The sequence below is a fragment of the Triturus cristatus genome, chromosome 5_2 (assembly GCF_964204655.1).
Source record: "Triturus cristatus chromosome 5_2, aTriCri1.1, whole genome shotgun sequence".
NCBI lineage: Eukaryota > Metazoa > Chordata > Amphibia > Caudata > Salamandridae > Triturus > Triturus cristatus.
The window spans coordinates 1118398063-1118419314 of NC_140588.1; the positions used below are offsets into that span (position 1 = coordinate 1118398063).

Below are 21252 nucleotides of genomic sequence, written 5' to 3' on the forward strand. Positions count from 1 at the left end.
AAAAATAACAAATGGTATGAATCAATTTATATAGAAGAAGAAGAAGAAGAAGAAGATTTTCAAGAACACACAGAAACACCAACTGGACAAATTGAAAAAGTGGACAAGTCAAAGGAAGAAGAAATTTATGAACATTTTAGCATACATCCTCTCCATTCGAAAGAAGTTATGGGAGACAATATTGATCTCTTTCAGATGAAGAAAGCAAAAGGAAATCCCGTGAGGGTATGGGAGGAGAGCTTGGAAGCTCGATGTTTTCCCCAGCTGTTTCCTAAAGGAAAAGGAGGACGATACGATGAACGTCCAGAACAGATTCCAGCTTCAGAGTATCGGACTACAAGACTATATGCTGAAGATCCCAGATTTCGACAAAGTATTCCTTATTTGTTCCATCTTTTATTTGAAAGCGACTTGTCTGCACTGTCTTATGCAGTAAATCACATTTTAAAAAGTGGAGTACATTTACAAAATGTGTCTGCTAAGGATTTTATGGAGAAAGTGCAGCACCGAGATGATCATTTGGAAACACAACTGATCAATCTGATGGCTTGTCAGCGTGGGACAAATGAATATTGGTACCGACGCCATGGTGAACTAAAATGCATGTTACGCAATTTAGGAACACCAACATGGTTCCTTACCCTAAGCTGTGCCGAGTACGCTTGGGATGATTTACTGGATTTTCTACGAGAGGCCAATTCAAACATTAAAAACATCGAATACAAGACAGCAGGAGAACTGTGCTCATTGGATCCGGTTAATGTTTGCAGATATTTCAATCATAGATTTGAGGCTATGATGTCCTTCATCTGCAATAAAAAAAATCCACCCCTTGGAGAAGTAGTGGATTTCTTTTGGAGAAAAGAGTACCAGGCAAGAGGTGCTCCTCATATTCATATGCTGCTGTGGATCAAGGATGCCCCAAAGTTTGGAACAGATACTGATGAAGCAGTGTTATCTTACATTGAAGAATATGCAACATGTGGTATACCAAAAAGCAAAGAAGAGAACAAGTTAAAGGAGCAAGTTCTACGTTTCCAAAGTCATCGGTGTGGAAAATACTGTCGACGGAAATACAAGAGCAAAGAAAAATACTACACTAAATGTCGATTTGGATTTCCTAGACCTGTTCTTTCAAATGGAAGAGTCAACAGTTTTATGTCAGCTGTGAGACATACTATCACAAGAAAATCACCTAAGAATACCTACAACCTTAAAAGAAAAGAAGAATCAAAAAATATAAATGACTACAACCCAGTCATTTTATCCATGTGGAACGCTAACATGGATATACAGTATGTAGCTGACAATTCCATTGCTGTTGCACGATATGTAACGTCTTACATTACGAAATCAGAAAAAACAGAATTGAAGGAAATGTGGGAAGAGATTTCTCACGAGAAGACTGTCAGTAAGAAGCTGTACAGTTTCAGTTTGAAGATGTTAACGCATCGAGAAATTGGATCCTACGAATGTTCAGATAGGTTATCTTCTGCAAGTCTCTACTCGAAGTCAAGAAGAATAATTTGGGCAAGTTTAGGCCTTGCAGCAATGAGAAATCGGGTACTGAAATCTGTTGGAGAAATTGAATATTTGGCCGAGAATGACCCAGAAAGTACAGATATATTGAAAACAAACATGTTGGACACATATTATCCCAAGAGAAGTCATCATCTGGAGAACATGTGTCTCTATGAAGTGCTGCAGAACTACATTTATTCACGGAAAGCTGCAGAAGACATCAACAGTGGAAAATATAAAGTTGTTGGTGAAGAAGGATGTTTGGTGAAGCAAACCAAAGGAAGTTTGATAAATCACCGGAAGCTGAGTTGCGACACAACCGACAAGAAAGAATTTTACTACTTGGCTCTTTTACAGTTGTTTAAACCATGGCGTACAGAGGATGAACTACTGGGAGAATTCCAGAGCTATGAAGATTCTTTTAATGCTTGCAAAGACAGCATACAATGCAGTACATTCTCAACTTATCTGCAAATGTTAAATGAAGAAATTGAACAGGAAACTACAATTGCAACAGAAATAGCTAGAGACAGTTCTCAGGACAGCCAAAGTTCAGGAACATACAGTCAAGATCCCCTAGGACAACCAATCGTTGAAAATGAAGCATCAATAGCCATGAATGAAGTGGAAACGGCTATGAATCAAGCTCAAGAAGAATTTATAGACTTACAAAATTTGGAAAGACAACTGAATCAAGAGCAGCAACACATTTATGAAGAGATCAAAAACAAAATTGATCACGGATTTCTACATATAAAAAAAGAGTGCTCATGCACATCATTTCATCCAATCAGGATGTATGTAAGCGGACAAGCTGGCACTGGAAAAAGTTTCCTAATTAAAGTCATCAGAAGCTACCTAAAGCAAAAAACGGATTCTACTTTGTCTTGTGTGGTTACTGCTCCAACTGGGTTAGCAGCATATAACATAAAAGGAATCACCTTACATCGTTTGCTAATGTTACCAGTGGAGCATGAGAACAAAATACAATTCAACAAGCTAACTGGAGAAGCATCCTTGGAAGTTTCAAGAGTATTGAAGAAGATGCAAGTTCTCATTATTGATGAGGTGAGCATGGTATCAAACTTAATGCTTGCCTTTGTGCATTTAAGAATGCAGCAAATTTTGAAGACAGACTATGACGTGTTATTTGGTGGAAAACACGTCATAGTTTTTGGGGATCTTTTGCAACTTACTCCAGTTAAAGGACAACCAGTGTTTAATACTGTGACACATGAAGACACGAAGAAGTCATTGGGAAGCATTGGAAATACAAATATTTGGTCCTTCTTTGAGTACAAGGAACTTACAACTAATATGAGGCAAGCAAACGATGAAGAATATGGAAGTATTCTGAAAGATATCAGAATTGGACTACTAACAGAAGTTGGGAAAAAAGCATTACAGAGTCGGCTGCTACATAATTTATTTCCAAAGGAAGAAATAGTTGCAGAGAAAATATACAAGAATATTGCAGAAAACAAAAGTGTCATCTGCTTAATGCCAACTCTACGTGAATGCTCAATATTTAATGAGGAGCTTTTGAAATTGGAAAAGGAAGAGATCAGGAAATTGGAAGCAGTGGACAAAATTGAGGATGGAAGAATTACTGTCACAGTAACAGGCAAACTGAAAAATAAATTGGACTCACTAGAGAAGAACATCTCCAAAACAGCAGGATTAGAAAAAAATCTATATGTTTGCATGAACTGTAGAGTATTTTTAAGGAGAAATTTGGATGTTGAGAAAGGCTTAGTGAATGGAGCGATGGGAAGAGTTGTGGGTTTTATTAATTATCAGAAAAAAGAAGGAATTGAATGTTTACAGATAAAATTTGATCAGATAGATGAAGTTAAAGATATTTGTCGTTGTACAGTTCGTTTTATGCTTGTGAAAGACTTATATGTACGTAGGAAGCAGTTTCCGTTTTCTCTAGCATATGCTGTAACTATCCACAAGTCTCAAGGATTGACTGTAGATTGTGCATTTGTGAACATTGGTTCAACTGTGTTCAAAGAAGGTATGGCTTATGTAGCTTTGTCACGAGTCAAAACATTATCAGGTTTATTCATGATAGACTTTGATGACTCAAAAGTTAGTGCTGATACAAACTGTGTAAAGGAGTATAATAGATTAAGAAGAAGCTATGCTCCTCATTTAGGTCAGTATCCTGTGTTGGAGAAACGTGTAGTTTCTCGTAAAAGGAGAAATGAGAATATCTGTAATGAAGATATAGAGAAGAGGAAAAAAAAGAGGAGTGATGTAATTGCAAGCAAAAAGAAAAAGGACAATGAAGAACAGGTTGTAGGATGTCATTTTGAAAATAGCTCTGGTGTCAACTGCTACGCTAATGTAGTGCTGAATGTTGCATTTTATCTGGAAAGTTTGCAAGAGCAGATAATAGTAAATCAGGGAAAAAGATTCTGTTCAGAGCTGAGTCTCCTTTTTCAAAAGCTGAGTAATGATAAAACTCAAATAGAAAGTGCTACTGATATTAGAAAACTTTTAGATGTATGTTCAGGACGAACACAGTTTTCTCAAAATGAACAGCAAGATGCACACGAATTTTTGATGTATTTTCTTCAGGTAGTGGAAGAAGAAGGAGTTCCCATTGACATTTTTTTTGGTCTCTCTTATAAATGGGAACATAGTTGTGATAATTGTTATAATATATGTGGCTCTATTGTTGATAATGAAAGGTTTATTTATTTGACATTGCCAGAGAGTAAAACAGTCACTTTTGCAAAATTAGTTAAAGATGCTAATCATAGCATGAAATGTGGTGAGTGTAATTCTGACATGTTTTCAACATTAATTTTAAGGGAATACGGACAGTATGTAATTTTAATGATGCAACGATGTAGAGCTGATGGTTCAAAATTGGATACTTTAATAAAGAAGTTTACAGGACAGCAATTATCAATTTCAGGAAAAACTTTTGTAACTGTTGCAATAATTTTCCATGATGGACCTACTGTTACTTCTGGACATTACACAGTTTATCTAAAATGTGAAAAAGGCTGGACACTGTGTAATGATTCCCAATTGATTTTCAAACAACGTTTGCCTTTTGATTTAGCAAATTCCTATCTAATCTTCCTGAAACCTAAATTTTAGAGAGACTTGGCAAGATCTGGACAAAATAATTTTACCATTTTACTGGATTACCATTGCAATTTTGTAGAAAAAATATTTTTAAAATTATCATTTGGCCTAAAGGAAAGATAACCAATTGTAATGTGGACTTTTTTAATTTTTAATGCAATTTTGAAAAACCAATAATTTATAGATAATCGGTAACTTCTGCACATTTTATATTTTGGAATGCTATTGGACTGCCATTGGAAATTTTTTCAAAAATGATTTAAAAAATTACTATTTGGCCATGTGGAAAAGTAAGCAATTCTATTGTGGACTAAATAAATTATTCAAAAAATTTTCGTGAACCAAAATGTTACAGAGAATCGGTGAGATCTGGACAGATTAAACTTTAGAATTTTAATGGATTTCCCTTGGAAATTTATTCCAAAAAAAAAAAAAAAAATACTATTTGGCCTAAAGGAAATGAAATCAGATGTATTTTGGAGTTATTTGAGATATAATATTGTGATTATACTTCTGAAACAAACATATCAGACGGTATTTTAAAGAAATAAGTATTGTTTTTAGATGATATTTTTTTAGAATAATATGCATTTCTGTAATGATAAGTTTAAGTGAGAAGAGATTCTGGGCTTTTTTAATACAATCTTTGAGATTGTTATTTTTTTTTGCCCGCTGTAAAATGATGAATGCAATTGCTTTCACAATTTATAGTGAAATGCAATATATTCTGAAAACAGCAAAAATAAGGCAAAAATATTTTTTTGAAAAAAATGTAAATATGTATACTGTATTATAAATTGTTAAAAAAATAGTAATACTTTTTTCTTTTTTTTCAGATCGATATAGAAAATTTTCGAAAACTACAACCATTTTTAAAACTATTTTTTAAAAAAACAAATGAATAAATATTTTTTTGAGTGAGTATGGTAAGTCAATAATAATAATTGTAGTCTCTCAAGGACCTTGTAATGTGATAATTGATTTTTAGTGTTTTTTTAAAAAAATAAAAAAAAGGTACGCGCACCGTACGCGTACGGTAAAAAAAAAAAAAAAAAAGGTTTTAAAAAACATATGTAAAAAAAAGATGAAAGATAAGGTTGGCTCTTAAAAGAACCGTTGTGTTCATGCAGGGACAGAGGAAAGGAAGCATGGGAAAATCATTCAAAGCTACAAATGTGCTGATCTATTTTGTTGTTCACTAGGGAAACACTGGTCTCCCTATGACAAATTAGACCTTTACAAAATGTGCAATGAATATCAACCTTCCGAAATCGAAGGTTCATTTCCAGAGGGCCAGCAAAAGGAGATTCTCCCCCCACAGATGAAGGGCTCACCTGACCTGCAGAAGAAGGAGTCAGCCCTGCAGATGATGGTCCAGGCTGAGCTGCTGTGGATGTACTGGCTCGTCTTTCTGAAGAGTTACCTCCAAAAAGATGACCATGTGTCCTTCTGTGTACATCCTGGAGGTGTCTCTTCATGGTGTGATTCCCAAAGGAATACTTCCTGTTAGGATTACCTCTAGAAAGTACACGCTTACACAGCTTGCAAGTAACTAAGGGTGCATTCACCTTTTGCTGACCTTCTGGAAAAGTAAAATAATCCCAAACATAAGAAGGCTTTTGTTTCCTCGATCTCTGCCTCAAGACAGTGCTGCTGGTGCTAGCCTCACTCTCAGAAGAGCTCTGCTGTTCTGCCATTGTATCCCAAAGACAAACCAGCTCCTTCTCCCAAGGGATCACAAGCAGAAATGAGGGGAATGGGTGTGGTGTAGGAGAGTTCTAGAACTGAAAGTAGTTTCAACCAATCAAAACTACATCAGTGATGTCATTTGAGATGTCATCAGTGATGTCATGAGTGATGTCACTGACCATGTCATGAGTGATGTAATATGTGACGTCATCAGCAGTGCATTGCGGGCGCGTGAGTTATAGTTAGCTGAACTAACTATAACGGGGCAATTTCATTGGTTTTTTACGAGTAAAATGTCCAGCTAACTATAACATGTGTGAAACCTATGGTTTTTTCACTGAATTTCTAAGGTTTTTTAAATGCTAATTCCTAACTATAACGTGTGTGAAACCTATGGTTTTTTCAGTGAATATATATATATATATATCTCGCTTCTGTTAGACCTGGCACCATTGGCGTTGGTCTACCTTTTATTTTTTGCTGTTGCCTCATGTGTTTTTGCTGGTGTTAGATGATTTGGGCACTGTACCACTGCTGTCCAGTGCCACAGTGCAAGTGCTCCCTACTGTAAATAAATGTACTGATTAGTGATTCCATGATTGACTGATTTGGTTTACTTGTCAGACCCTAGTATAGTGCACTGAGTGTGCCCAGGGCTTGTAAATCCAAATGCTGCTGGTGGGCTTGCAGCACTGGTTGTGCCACCCACAGAAGCAGCCTTGTAAAATGTGACTAAGGTCTGCCATTGCAGAGCCTGTGTGCAGTCTGGTACTGTCATGCTAACTGGGCAAGTGCACCCACTTGCCAGTCCCTAAACCTTCCCTTTTCTTCATATCAGACACCCCTATAGTGGGCCCAAGGGCAGGGTGCATTGTGAGGATAAGGTAGGACATGCCCTAGTGTGTGTGGCATGTTCTAATAGTGAATTACAGCCATTTTCGTTTTTCACTATTCCAAGGCTACCTGTTCTCCGTAGGCCAGAATGGGCAGTTTGGTTATTACATTTTATAATCCTAAACTGACTCAGGGAACATGGTAGAAATTTGAATTTAGTATGCCGGAACTCAGAATGATAAAATACATCTTTTAGTGAAGATGGTTTTAACATTCTGTGTTTGAAAATACCACTTTTAGAAAGTAGGTATTTTCTTGCCTAACCTTTCAAGCCTGCCTCTGCTAGGTTGTGTATTCCTTTGTCTGGAGTTTCTGCATCTAGATGGGTGGGAGGAGTTGCACCTGGGACCTGAATAGGGCTGTGCCTGCCTTCTACAATGCTGGCTCCACCCCCTGGGGAGAGGCTGATGTCTCTGCCCTGCACAGTGAATGAAGAGAAGGAATCCTGTCAACAAAGTGCTCCAGGGCTGTACTTGCCTTCCACAATGCTGGCTCTACCCCCTCCCCTATGGGACGTCTGATGCTTCTGCCCTGCACTGTGAAAGGAAAGGAGAAGTCTGGTAAACAGAGTACTCAGGAACTGGTTTGGACTGGGCAAAGGCCCCTCTGCCCTCAGAGGACAAATGATTTTGGGGTATAAGTAGTGGAACCCTGATCCCAAGAAATTATATTACTTTTGGAACAAGAAGAAACCTTTACTGAGGAGCTGAACCTGAAGAAACTGTGGCGAGACTATCCCTAAGCTGAAGTACTGCTTGGGGGTTTGGCCTGCAGTGGTTTGCCTGACTGCCAAAGGAAGGAGAAGAGAAGTTGTGTGCTTATTTCAACTTGTAAGGATGTCCAAGGGCTTGGAACAGAACTTGCCTCCTGCTGAAGTCTCAGAGACAACAGACTTCAACCACCAGCTCCGCAGAGTTCTTTGGAAGTGACTGCTGCTGTTTTGGGCCTTCTGAGGGACTCCGTGTCGCAAGGAGCTGGAAGCGCAACTCAACGAAGCCGAAGCGTGTCACCGTCGCTGCTGCTGCCGTCTCACTACTGAACAAGGATGTCGCCGCTGGAGTTGTCGCACTGCACCGCATCGAGAGAAGCGTCTCGCAACGAGGAAGAAGCGTGTTGCCATCGTTGTTGCTGCCGTCGCACTTCTGAACAAGGGTGTCGCCGCTGGAACGGTCGCATTGCACCGCATCAGAGAAAGCACCTCGCATCCCCGAGAAGCCCGCCGCCGTCGGAGCTGCTACTGTTGCATTTCTGAACAAGGATGTCGCCGCTGTAGTTGTCGCATCGTGCGGAAGCTTCATGCATCGTGGGAGAAGAGTGTCGCAGTTGGAGCTGTTGCCGTCGCACTTCTGAACAAGGGTGTCGCTGCTGCAGTCCATGCATCAAACCGAGAACTTCTCGCATCTGGAAGATCTTCATGTCTTTATTTCTTTGCACCAGAACTTTGCCGCATTTCCATCACTGCGACATTGCTTGTCGTGGAAGCGCAACGCATCGTAAGGTACATTGACGCAAAGTGTTGCATCTTAAGAACTGAACTGAACTAAGCTAAAAACTACCATCTTAAAGTAATAGTATTGTGTATTTTTGTCGTTTATGGTCTTGTGGTAAATCTATATAAACTATCCTTATTTTTTATATAAAACCTGTGTGGTGTCCATTGGTAGTGTTGCCACAGGATTACTGTATGTGGTCACAAAGGCTTTACACACTGCCTCTGAGATAAGCCTGTCTGCTCGTGCCAAGCTATTTTAGGAGTGTACCCCCTTACCCTGACTAGAGGCAAGGGTCCCTATTTGTCAAAAGTACCTACCTGTGCCAACTAGAGATCCCCAAATCTAACAGCTTCATACAGTGTTGCTAAGACGCTGCTGCTGGCCTCACAATGCCGGTGCCGTCGATGGAGCAACAACCATCAATACAAGAGTCCAAGTTCAAAATATTAAATAAAATGAGAAGACGGCACACCAAGATATATATATCTCATCAACATCATCATACTCATCATAAACTTTATCTCGGTCATTGCGACCACAAAAATGCAAATGCATACAGTACATGAATCAGCTAATAAATATGTGACAAAAGTTCATTAAATACAACACATGGATTGCCCATTGATTTGTACCAGCCAATTATAAGACGATTAAAAAAACATTTAAAAGAATAAAAGATGAGGCATCAAAAACGTATGCCCCAATTAAGTTGCACGGAAAGACCCACCATATAGTCACAATGTTGAAAACGGATTAGTTTGCGCAGATAAGAAGCATAAAGTTATTCTCTAAAACATAGGCTAAAAGAATTGATAAAAAATTATGAAGTGCACACTATCGGGTCTTTGATGAGTACCTTCTAATGATCCACATTTTACCAAGAAACTTGGCAACTGCGAATGCCTGGAATCGGATTTCAGAATGCTCAGCGCTTCTTGGTGGCATAGAGTTCCCAGCAACCTGCAAACAGGGGCTAGACATTTATTTCTCGGGGAGTTATACAGAGAGCAGGCAAATAAAATATGGCTAATTATCTTAACAGTGAGAGGGCAACCTGGACAGCACTGAATTGCAGAGGAGGGCCGACGCCAAGCTGCAGTAAAGAAGTTTACAGGAAGGGAGCCAGATCGAAATTGGATATAAACTTCCTATCCTGTAGGATCGTGATCACCTCCTTGTATTGTTCATAGACTCTTACCAATTTGAATTCCATAAATTCTAATGTGAGATGGACCCTGGACAATTAAGCAACAGTAGTCTGCGCCACCCAGCCCCAGTAATGGGTCTTGAGCAGTCCTTTACTGGGCAATAAACTGGGATCTTCAGCATCCCATGAGCTCCCCAAACCTATCACTGTAAGCAGTGACCTGACTTTGGTAAACCACCCAATTTTCTTGAAGCGGTTTAGTGTGTAAACTTTGTCAAGAGCAGCAGTGTAATGGGAGAGTTTAGGGGTTAGTTGATAGCGCAGCTAGAAAAGCAGGGGACAAAGCCTCGCTCCATCCACAATTGACGGTCTGCCCATATCTATCCTTAATGGATGAAATGGAGTATTCTGTGGAAGGAAGCAAAGGGATCTCAAAAATGTGACTAAATATATATCATCATCATCATTATCATGTGAAAGGGTTGATCCTGAATTTAGCCCTGTCAAGTCCTCTAGATAAGGACCGGTGTGAAATCTGGGTACAGGACCCGTTATTAATTTTCCAAAAAGCCAGGATCAAGATATTGACCCAAGCAAGACTCATGCTCCTCAGTTCTTAATTTCCAAAAAGGTTGAAACCACAATGCTTCGTAACAGCCATTCATACTCAGATCCTATATATACATATATATATATCAAACAATATGCCCCAGCATTGAAAGGGCACTCAATAGCGCCCCTTACCAACAGGTAATTTGATGCCTCGCTGCAGCTCGCCTCACATGACAATTGTTCTCCTCATGCCGACACGTTTCGAGGCGTACACACCTCTTCTTCCTGGGCTTAAAAAACAGGCATTGATGATTCACTTTGTTACCAAGGGTGCTTTTATTAACAACCGCCCTCAGTGGGTCGGGCATAGTGCCTTCATCATTCTCTAAGCATTATGGGACTCGCGGTCCCTCAAAGTGAAATACATTACTCCCTTGGTAGGTTCAATGTCCTGTTTGTATTGAAAGCATTGTTCCTCCTTAGTAGGCCAGGCAAGGTTAGGGCGGGCTCTGTATTAGGGACGATGTGCTGCATGGAGAGAAAGCGTTCCCTCCACAGCCTTTCACTTGTTCAGGAAATGGTGCTCCTTTCCATGGTGGGCCGCCGTGTAGACATTTTGTCAAACAATATGCCCCAGCATTGAAAGGGCACTCAACAGCGCCACTTACCAACAGGTAATTTGATGCCACGCTGCAGCTCGCCTCACATGCCAATGTGAAAAAGTGGAGTAGAGGGTTGTAGAGCTGAGTAGACTCAAGTGGCATAGAGGGGTGTTAGGCACAGGAGGGTTGAGCACAGGTTAATATAATGACATGTTAGTGACCGCTTGTTGTTCAAACTGACAAGAATTGTGGCTGCTTCTTGAGAAAACCTCAAACACACTCATCCAACATCCCGATTTCTCACAATATTAAAATAATAATATTAATGAATGACTGTATAGCCACATAAACTTTCACAGAAACTTACTTGTGATGTAATGCTGCTTGAAAAGTTATAAATATATTATTAAAAGGGCATCACTTTCCTAGCCTCGCCACTTCTCCTCCAAGCTGGTTGAGCAAGGTCTGCTCCTAGCTGATGATGTTGCCCAGTGGTGCATTACTTGCTACTGGGGGCAGGAGACCATGTTGTGGTAGTGCATGCAGCACCGCACTCTCCCCCACATTAGCCATCATTCTGATAGGCTGCAGGAATGACTGGGCCTGTAACCCTTTACCAGCATAAGAGGGAGGTGGCACAGTTCATTAAAAACTAGTGCTGTCACCTCTGCTTCATTAAAAATGTGGCAGGGCTTCACTACCTCGTCTGCCATCAGCCACTGAGGCATAGGTCTAATAGTAATTTATTCCATTGTACGGCTATCTGGTATGAGAAAAAGCGACCTCCTTCTCTGACTTTATTTATTCATCTGGTTTTGCCTAATGCAAGATTACAGGATCTCAATTATCATGAAGGAGAATAGAATTCAACTTTGTCTTGCAGAATGTTAGGGCCTGTCTTATGTAATGCTCTATGTGCATGGCCCATTAACTTAAACTCAGCTCTTTGGTGCCTTGGCAACTAGTGTAACATCTAAATACATCCTGATGCCAAGCTAAACTTGTCCTTGTTACATATTAGCTTGGCTGGTGCATTTTGAGTGACCTTCAGTCGTGAAACAAAGTAATCTGCCATGCCAACATACAAGGCATTCCCGTAGTCCAGTCTACTAACCCACACCCATTCTAAAATGGCCACCACACTGCCAATCAGAGAAAAAGGACCAAAATGAGTGAATGTGAAGCAGCAAAAAGTTTTATTTGATATGCTTTTTTAAAATTTTGTATTGTCATCATCATATCGTCAGACACAGGCAATTTTCATGTGAAATACGCAACATTTGCAGGTGGAGCAGTGCCACATCATGAAATTGTCACATAAAGTAATGTTTGTACTAGCAGGGCATTGTTGAACATCGCATCACACCTAGGTAATCCAGTTGTGTTATGATTAGCATGTTGGGGGATTTGCAGATGTTGATCCAGTTGCAACCCCACTGTGAGTTTGAGCAGTGTACATGTCACTTCATACAGAACAAATACCATTTCAGTTGGTTGTGTCACAATCCAAACCATTAGCTATGTCAGACATGCATTTTCTTATTGGCCCCATGTGTCCTTCGTCCAAACCCTTAATGGTTGCGGAGCAGAAATGTGCAGCATTTTATTGCACAGAGAGGCATCCCTGAGACAGTCCTGCACCTGAGGAGCGAGGAATTAAGGGAAAGCTTTTGTTGTTCTACGTTTCACTAACACCAGTAACAAAACTGTCATTTACCTGTACATGCATGGTATGTCTGCAACACACCTCAGTACCATGACTAGTGGTGTACATTCCAAGAGGCATGCTTATGACATTGTCATACAATGCAGTGCAACACGTCACCTTGCTGCACTTCCCTGCATGACAGGAAAACAACAGGAATGAGCCTTATTCATAATACGCCCCATTCCTGCCTTTTCCCCTGTGCTGACCCAGTTTTGGCTGTCTCGACCCAAGGCACCATGGCTTGTGTGGGTACCTGTGTTTTCAGCAGGATTTCTTAAACTCCGGAAGGGGCATCTTCCTGCACAAAAACTATCCTGGCAGCTTTATTCCTCTATGCAGCACACATGGAAAGAGGCAGTAACTTGGCGAGATAAAGAAATTACTCCTGGTTACACCTCTCCTGGGAAGAGCGTATCTTCTTGGTGCATTACCAGGTTTACCAGTTCTGGTAATTCTATGAATGCAACAGAAAACATGGAACGCGAGATTTATGAAGCCACTCAGGGTCTTGCAATCTGGTCTCACGTGGCTTCGTAAGGACAATTTTGGACTTGCATTGCTCTTTCACCACATTATGTGAATTTTCCAAATTTTAGGATGGCTCCTATTAGGGCTTCTCCAATACAGGGCAGTACCCCATCTACAGATTCTTGCTATACATCTAATCGGGGTGGTGCAGGGATGTCTTGTTATGTTTATGCTGGTAGTGAAGCTATCTATGGCATTTTTAATGTCTGTTTCAGAGATTGGTTCTGTAGTGTATTCATGCACATCCCATGTCCCCAAACAAGTGTGACTACCTCTAAATATTATTCAATTTGTGTAGTGAGCCACTGCAACTTGGGGGTGTGCAATTCTTTTGAATATTCAACTAAGTTTTGTAATATTTTTCCATTGCTGGGAGATCAAAATTGCAATACTTTTACTGAAGTGTGTGGCAGGACAGCCTCCCCATTTTTTCATCCCCATGCATTCTTTACTAAGTATATAAATTCTCATTCTGCCTATTATTCCACTGTAGCTTTATCTCATTAAGCTGTTTGAGTAAGTCATGGTTATGCTTTGTTTTCTAAATCTGTTCCAGGGCTGAACGTGATTCCAATGTATCTATTTGGGTAAGAATGGACTGAGGACCCAGGTCAGTTTATCTATTGAGATGTCTATAATATGATTCTGGAAGGGTTTCCAATTCTATTGAGAAAGTAGGTACTGACCTAGTGTTTACATTAAAAATGTTTCAAAGGCAGTGGTTATTTCATCCTGAACACTGGATCACTCAAGACTCAAGAGGATGACAACATTATTCAGTATTATATTATAAGGTCAGGTATAAGGTCAGGAGCACTGGGTGTGATCTGAAAGCGATCAGGGTAAGTACTTGGCTGCCTTTATCCATGCAGAGGCATCTCTGGATGTCAGATATTGGTCTATATGGGACTGTGTGTTGTGCATTGAGGAGCAGGAGTGGGCCTTGACAATATATTTCAGTATTGCAAGTTTGTGGACTATTCTACTGGGGTGTGAGATGTCCATGGCATGATCTACAGTGAGGATAAAATCCCCTCGAGCTTCATATAATCCTGGTAGTGCTACATTGTCTGCAGATGTCATGATGGCTTCCAAAACTCTTGGAGTCAGTATTTGAGGCATTTATGTTCATTCATGTAATGGGGCAGTCTTGTAGTGATCTAAAGATGATTAAACATCTTCTCAGTGGGTCAGCATGTATGTGGCCTGACCTAAAGCATAAGGTTTTATGGGTTAACAGGGCCACCCCATGACTTCAGGGTATGTAGGAAGCAAAACAGAAAAGTTGTCCGCATCTTTCAGCAAATTTGTGAGTCTTCCTCAAATCAAGAGGTCTCCCACAGGAGTGCAATATGAATGTTATGCCTTTCAAGAGAAGCCATGGCTGAGCATTTCTTTTTGCAGTTATTCAGAAGCAGCTAAGAGCGGACCTTTGCGTCATTGGTCCCTCTGGCTAATAATTCCTTAAAGTATCAGAAAACGAATGTCATTATTTATAGTTTGTCGGACAAATACTCTGTCAAAATGTGACAGATATCCCATCTGCCATATGATCATGTCATGGGCTATAATCCATTTATAATACAGCAGATGGGGCATTGTGATGAACGATCTTGTCCGCCAAACTCTAAATAAAACGCTAATTTTCTCTTTGTTTGCGTGCTTTTAAAATGATAATCGCATCAAAATCTGAGATATCATACAGAGCATTTGTTTGCCGACAATACACATGATGCTCCTCCATGCCATAGCCAGCATCCATGAGTGCTTTCTTTAGAAAACCCTCATCTATGCAGAGATGGGGAAACTTGACATTACCAACCAGGAAAAACGTTTTATTGAGGTTCAAACTCATTATCAGATGTCCTCCTGTTTTTAAGAGCGATGAGACATTTTTCAGAGCATCGCAGAAGGTCTTCTTGTCTGTGACAAAGAACTCCAAAGAGTTTGCCAGGAGCAGGCAGTCAGCCTGGGGTTGGATGATGGGACACAATGGGTTACCACTGATGAAATCACATTTTACACACTTTTTGATTTTTCTTCGTAACATGCTTTGCTTCTCCATCCAGTTTTCACTAAAAAGTAAGATACATCACATGATTAAAAATTACTGAGCAGCAACTTCATTGTAACACAGTTTTAACCACTGTGGATGTTATTCAGTGCATAGAAAAAGTTACAAAAGAATCAAGGTGGTCATTCCAATAGAGTCTGCTGCATTCTTTGAATTACACACTATTCTGGAACAAATTCTAGTTTATGAACTAGAGGTTAATACAAGTATGCAAGATTCGGTGCACCCAACTGGCTTCTTAATAAACATGCAGATGTCAAGGTTGCTACTTCTGAGTTAGTTATATAAATGTGTGCATATACACATATATGTATATTAGCATAAATATATTTATGTGTGCATATATATATTCACTGAAAAAACCAAAGGTTTCAGGGGCATTATAGTTAGGAATTGGCATTTAAAAAACCTTAGAAATTCACTGAAAAAACCATAGGTTTCAGGGGCATTATAGTTAGCTGGACATTTCCCTCGTACAAAACCCTAGAAATTCCCCTGTTATAGATAGTTCAGCTAACTATAACTCGCGCCCCCGCAATGCACTGCTGATGACGTCACATATTACATCACTCATGACATGGTCAGTGACATCACTGATGACATCACTGATGACATCTCAAATGACATCACTGATGACATCACTGATGACATCATCTATGTGATAAATTAGTACACTTTCTCACACCCTAATATAACTTTTGATACACCAACTCAAAATTTCAGACGGCCATTTTGAAAACCATAGATACTCCAATACCAATAACTACATACCCACTCATTGACTCTTAGGCCTACATGCACCTCCACTCACTCACCTGTACAGTCACTTATACTTACAGTCACTCCGTACAAGACTATCATATGCATTTATACACATATATATGGACACTCACACACTGCCAATCATCCATTGAGGTACTGACACACCTAGTCAGTTGTGCAAATAATTAAACACAGTCCAATTGACTCACCTAAACAGTTAAACACACTCAAGTTCACTTACTCATAAAAATACTAAAACATTTTGACACTCTTATTCAATTACTAGTACAAGCGCACACTCATCCATACAGCCAGTCCCGCAATCACACACTCTCACATATAGATAGTTATTTACTCTTATACACATATACACTGTGTTTCACATATGTAGTTACTGTCACATGTACAACTGAGATATACATTCAATCACTAACACACCCTTACATGCACTCACCCAACCATACAGTCCATCACAGTTGCACTCTTAAAACCATGCACCCATAGAATCACCCACTCACACATCTATGCACAGAGTCACACACACCCCACCCACACATACACTCATGCACCCATACAGATACTCAGACAACTAATCAAAAACCCATAGAGACACTCATATTGCTATTCACAAAACCATGCAGCCGCGTATACACCAACAGATAGACAGATACAGACATTCACACAGTTTAGTCACTAGTTTGCAGTAAGATACAGTTAATGACTCACTTATAGAGTCAGTTACGCACCTAGAAAATCACACATTCACACACTTGTACACCCACTTATTCTTCACACAGGCCTTTCCCTATATATATTAAACATATTAAAACTGTTCAGAAACACATACTCAATGGATGACGTCATCAGTGATGTCATCAGTGATGTCATTTGAGATGTCATCAGTGATGTCATCAGTGATGTCACTGACCATGTCATGAGTGATGTAATATGTGACGTCATCAGCAGTGCATTGCGGGGGCGCGAGTTATAGTTAGCTGAACTAACTATAACAGGGGAATTTCTAGGGTTTTGTAAGAGGGAAATGTCCAGCTAACTATAATGCCCCTAAAACCTATGGTTTTTTCAGTGAATTTCTAAGGTTTTTTAAATGCCAATTCCTAACTATAACGTGCATGAAACCTATGGATTTTTCAGTGAATTTCAAAGGTTTTTTATAAGCTAATACCTATCTATAACTTCTCTCTGAAGATACCATGAAACGCATTCTTTTTTAAAAGTAGGGTGCACATTAGTTTTGTGGAAAAGCATCTTTGTGATTGGTTAAGAAAAAGCAGTTTCAACGTGGCGTACATATCATAGGATAAAATTTGCTCAGCTCAACCACACCCGCTACTTGCATTTGGAAGGCACTGTTCGAATTTAAAACAATCGTCAACTTTTAACCTGCACATGTCGTTAAATGTTCAAGAAAACGTTACAAAAAAAATCGCAAAGTTTTAAAAAATTGATGAACTTTTAACCTGCACGTATTGTAGAATGTTCTAGAAAGTGTGTTGATATAATACATTGCACTTCTGACTTCTATGAGTTGTTGAATATTAAAAAAAAAGGTTCATATGGAAAATTAAACAGAAACCAATAGAGAAGTTTTGAAACCTAAAAGAATAAAGGAACTATTCTAATTTATTCTTTACATGTATTTATGTGTGCAGCAACAAAATTATAGACACAACAGCACTAGGAAAAGAAAGAAGCAGGGAGTGGGGGGAGGGGGGAGATGGGCAGAATGGCACACATGCACAATTAAGTACAACACACATATAGACTAACAATGGCCAAAATGAAACACACCAACAAGGAGCACAAGTCACACAACCTGCCAACATCACACCACTGAACGAGCATAGAAGTGAAAACCATGCTGCATTCATAGAGGATGTGTACAAAGGCCAGTCGTTGGTGTTGTGGGATGTCTGCGACCGTGGTCATCATGGATGAGATGCCCAGCATGTGGCACATGGATGGTCGAGTTCACTGTGTGTTATGTTGCCAAATTAGGATTTTTTCTCAATTTAGTAGTCCTAAATTTAGGACTACTAAATTGAGAAAAATCCTAATTTTAAGATTTTCGGTATTCACAGAAGGCATTTAGGAGTCCTAAAGTTAGGAGTCCTAACTATACTACTACTAAACTGAGAAAAATCCTAATTTTAAGATTTTCGGTATTCGCAGAAGGCATTTAGGAGTCCTAAAGTTAGGACTCCTAACTTCTGTGAATACCGAAATGAGTAAGTGCCTTCTGTGAATACCAAAATGAGTAAGTGCCTTCTGTGAATACCAAAATGGTAGTAAGTTTAGGATTTTGTCTTAAGTTAGTTCTGTGAATCGGGCCCCATGAGATTTCTTAATAGATTTTGTGTGTACACTGTAAGTGCAGCCAATTCCTCAGTGCAATACAACACAGGATTTTAGTATTTAGAATAAATCGCAAAGGTGCACCTCGTGTCTTTTTGCACGGGAACGGCTACTCTCCATTTCAATATCAGCGCTTTAACGGAAGTAAAGTTGAGATAAATCTAACACACTATTCAGAAGTTGGTGCAAACTGCAGATATCACCAGTATTCCAGCGATAAGTGCCCCAAAATTTAACACCATGGTGGACTCCATCAAATAACAGTAATAAGAACAAGAAAGAGTCACACAGCAGTTAAGAGAACAACCAAAAACATTATTAATTTTTTTTCAAACTTTATTTTTTATAATAATAAATATATAAACGAAAAACTATTTTCAAACTTTATTTTTTTATTAACATAAATATAAACAATAAACTAATAAACAAAATGTAACAACAATAATACAAAACAACAAGGCGGAACACTCCTGTAGGAACCACGGATGTCGACGACAGACCTGGAAAATCAGAAAGATTGTTAAAAAAAAAACAACATGGTATTCTCAACAAAATACCACAAGAAAAAAAATAACAGATATATAAAATGTATACAGCTAACAAAATTTTATAAGTTTAACTTACAAAAACTGTAAATGTTGCCGCTTTAAAATATTTACCGAATCTGAGGAATTTTTTTTGTAGAAGGCACCACGCCCACAACGTTTCTCTTCAGTGGGCAAACAAAGACCAATGCCACCTTCTTCATTCGCAAGATTTGCCAAAGAGTTCTGTTGCGAGGGGATCCTAACAAAAAATACTCGTGCGGCACAGCAAGTATGATGGAACACCTGAGGACCCTTCATCCAAACCATCTTGCACGAGAAGAGTGCAAACAGATGAGAAACACTCCTATTCTGTATCTGTAAAAAAGAATCACAAATAAATGTATATTAATAACTTTCAAATTTATACTATTCCATTACTGTACAAACACATTTTATATAAAAACTGACTAAGAAACTATAGCCCTGAACCACAAGTGTGACGATCGTTAAAACACTACATGCATAGTGCATACTACTTTGAAGCAGTTCATGCCCTAAAGCCTACCTCACTAAAAGACTACATGCTAACTGACTAAATGATTACAGTACTATAAGGAGACACACTGGGTGAGTGACAGGGTGTTTGCTAGAAGAGTATGAATACTAACTAGGGAATTGAAGGTGTGAAACGCAACTGTGTAGGTGATTAGAGGACTGCATCCATACTGCATAGGCATTTAAAGCAGTCCATGTGCTAAGGCATGGCTCACTGCATGACTACTTGGGTACTGACTGAATGATTACAGTACAGCAAGGAGAGTGCCTAGGTGAATTTATAAGTGCTAGGCTTTTCGCACAGGGAATGGATTAGTACTTGGTACTGAATGGGTCAATAGAGGAGTGCAAAGGCAGTGACAAGTGCTGGACTGTGTGGATACTGACTAGGACATTTAAAGTGTGAAAGACAAGTGTCTAGGTGGTTAGAAGACTGCATGCATAGTGCATAGGGGTTTGAAACAGTCCATGTGCTAAGGCCTCAGTGTATGAATACTTAGGCAGTGACTGAATGATTAGACTATTGCAAAGATAGTATCTTGGTGAATTTATAAGTGTTTGGGTTTTAGCACAGTGAATGGATTAGTACATGGTGCTGAATGGGTCACTAGAGGACTGCAAAGGGAGTGACAGGGTATTTCCTGGAAGTGTATGGATACTGACTAGGGAATTGAAGGTGAGAAAGATAATTGTGTAGGTGGTTAGAGGACTGCATGCATAGTGGATAAGGGTTTGAAGCAGTCCATATACTAAGGCCTGGGTCACTGGATGAGTACTTGGGTACTGACTGAATGATTAGAGTACTGCAAGGAGAGTGCCTGGGTGAATTTATTAGGGTTTGGCGCAGTGAATGGATTAGTACATGATGCTGAATGGGTCACTAGAGGAGTGCAAATGGAGTGACAGGGTGTTTGCTGGAAGTGAACGTATACTGACTGGGGAATTGAAGGTGTGAAAGACAAGTGTGTAGATGGTAAGAGGACTGCATGCATAGTGGATAGGGGTTTGAAGAAGTCCATGTGCTAAGACCTGGCTCAGTGCATGAATACAGAGGCAGTGACTGAATCATAAGAGTACTGGAAAGAGAGTGTCTTGGTGAATTTATAAGTGTTTGGGTTTTGGCACAGTGAATGGATTAGTACATACTGTTGAATGGGTCTCTAGAGGACTGCAAAGAAAGTGGCAGGATGTTTCCTGGAAGTGTATGGATACTGACTAGCGAATTGAAGGTGTAAAAGACAGGTCTATAGTATGTTAGAACACTACATGCATACTGCATAGACATTTGAAGCAGTCTATTTGGTACTTAGAAACTGACTAAATAATCAGACTACTTCTAGAACAGTGCTTAGGTAAAACTTTTACATTTTCAGTTCTGCCACAGTGAACAGAATATTACATGGTACTGCACCTTAGTGTCAAACCCTGACTCATTTTATCAATGCATAAGCAAAGACTAGCTTCTAATGCTACTAAAACTTGACAACATGCGAGGTTTTAAATTAGTTATCTGTCAGTAAATACACGATGTTACCAAATGCTTCTCTGACAGTTGTTCTCAAATGCACACAGACTCACAGTGTAATTCTAGACAACAACCACTATACCTAGGAGTTTACCAAAAATCATTCACTACTGTGGAAGTGGTAAGCGAACTGCACACAATCTTCATATTTCAGGACTGCACTTTTGTGTCAAAGCCTGACTCATTTAATCAAA

General features: G+C 39.4%; 1 protein-coding gene across 1 annotated transcript in view; it reads right to left on the minus strand.

The window, feature by feature from the left end:
- Positions 1 to 12197: 12197 nt before the first annotated feature.
- LOC146829849 (indolethylamine N-methyltransferase-like) overlaps positions 12198 to 21252 on the minus strand; it is a 182753-nt gene continuing 173698 nt past the window's right edge. The window contains exon 3 of the mRNA XM_085608519.1: positions 12198 to 15314. Within this exon, the coding sequence (XP_085464645.1) occupies positions 14879 to 15314 (436 nt within the window). The 3' untranslated portion in view covers positions 12198 to 14878. The remainder of the gene's footprint in view (positions 15315 to 21252) is intronic.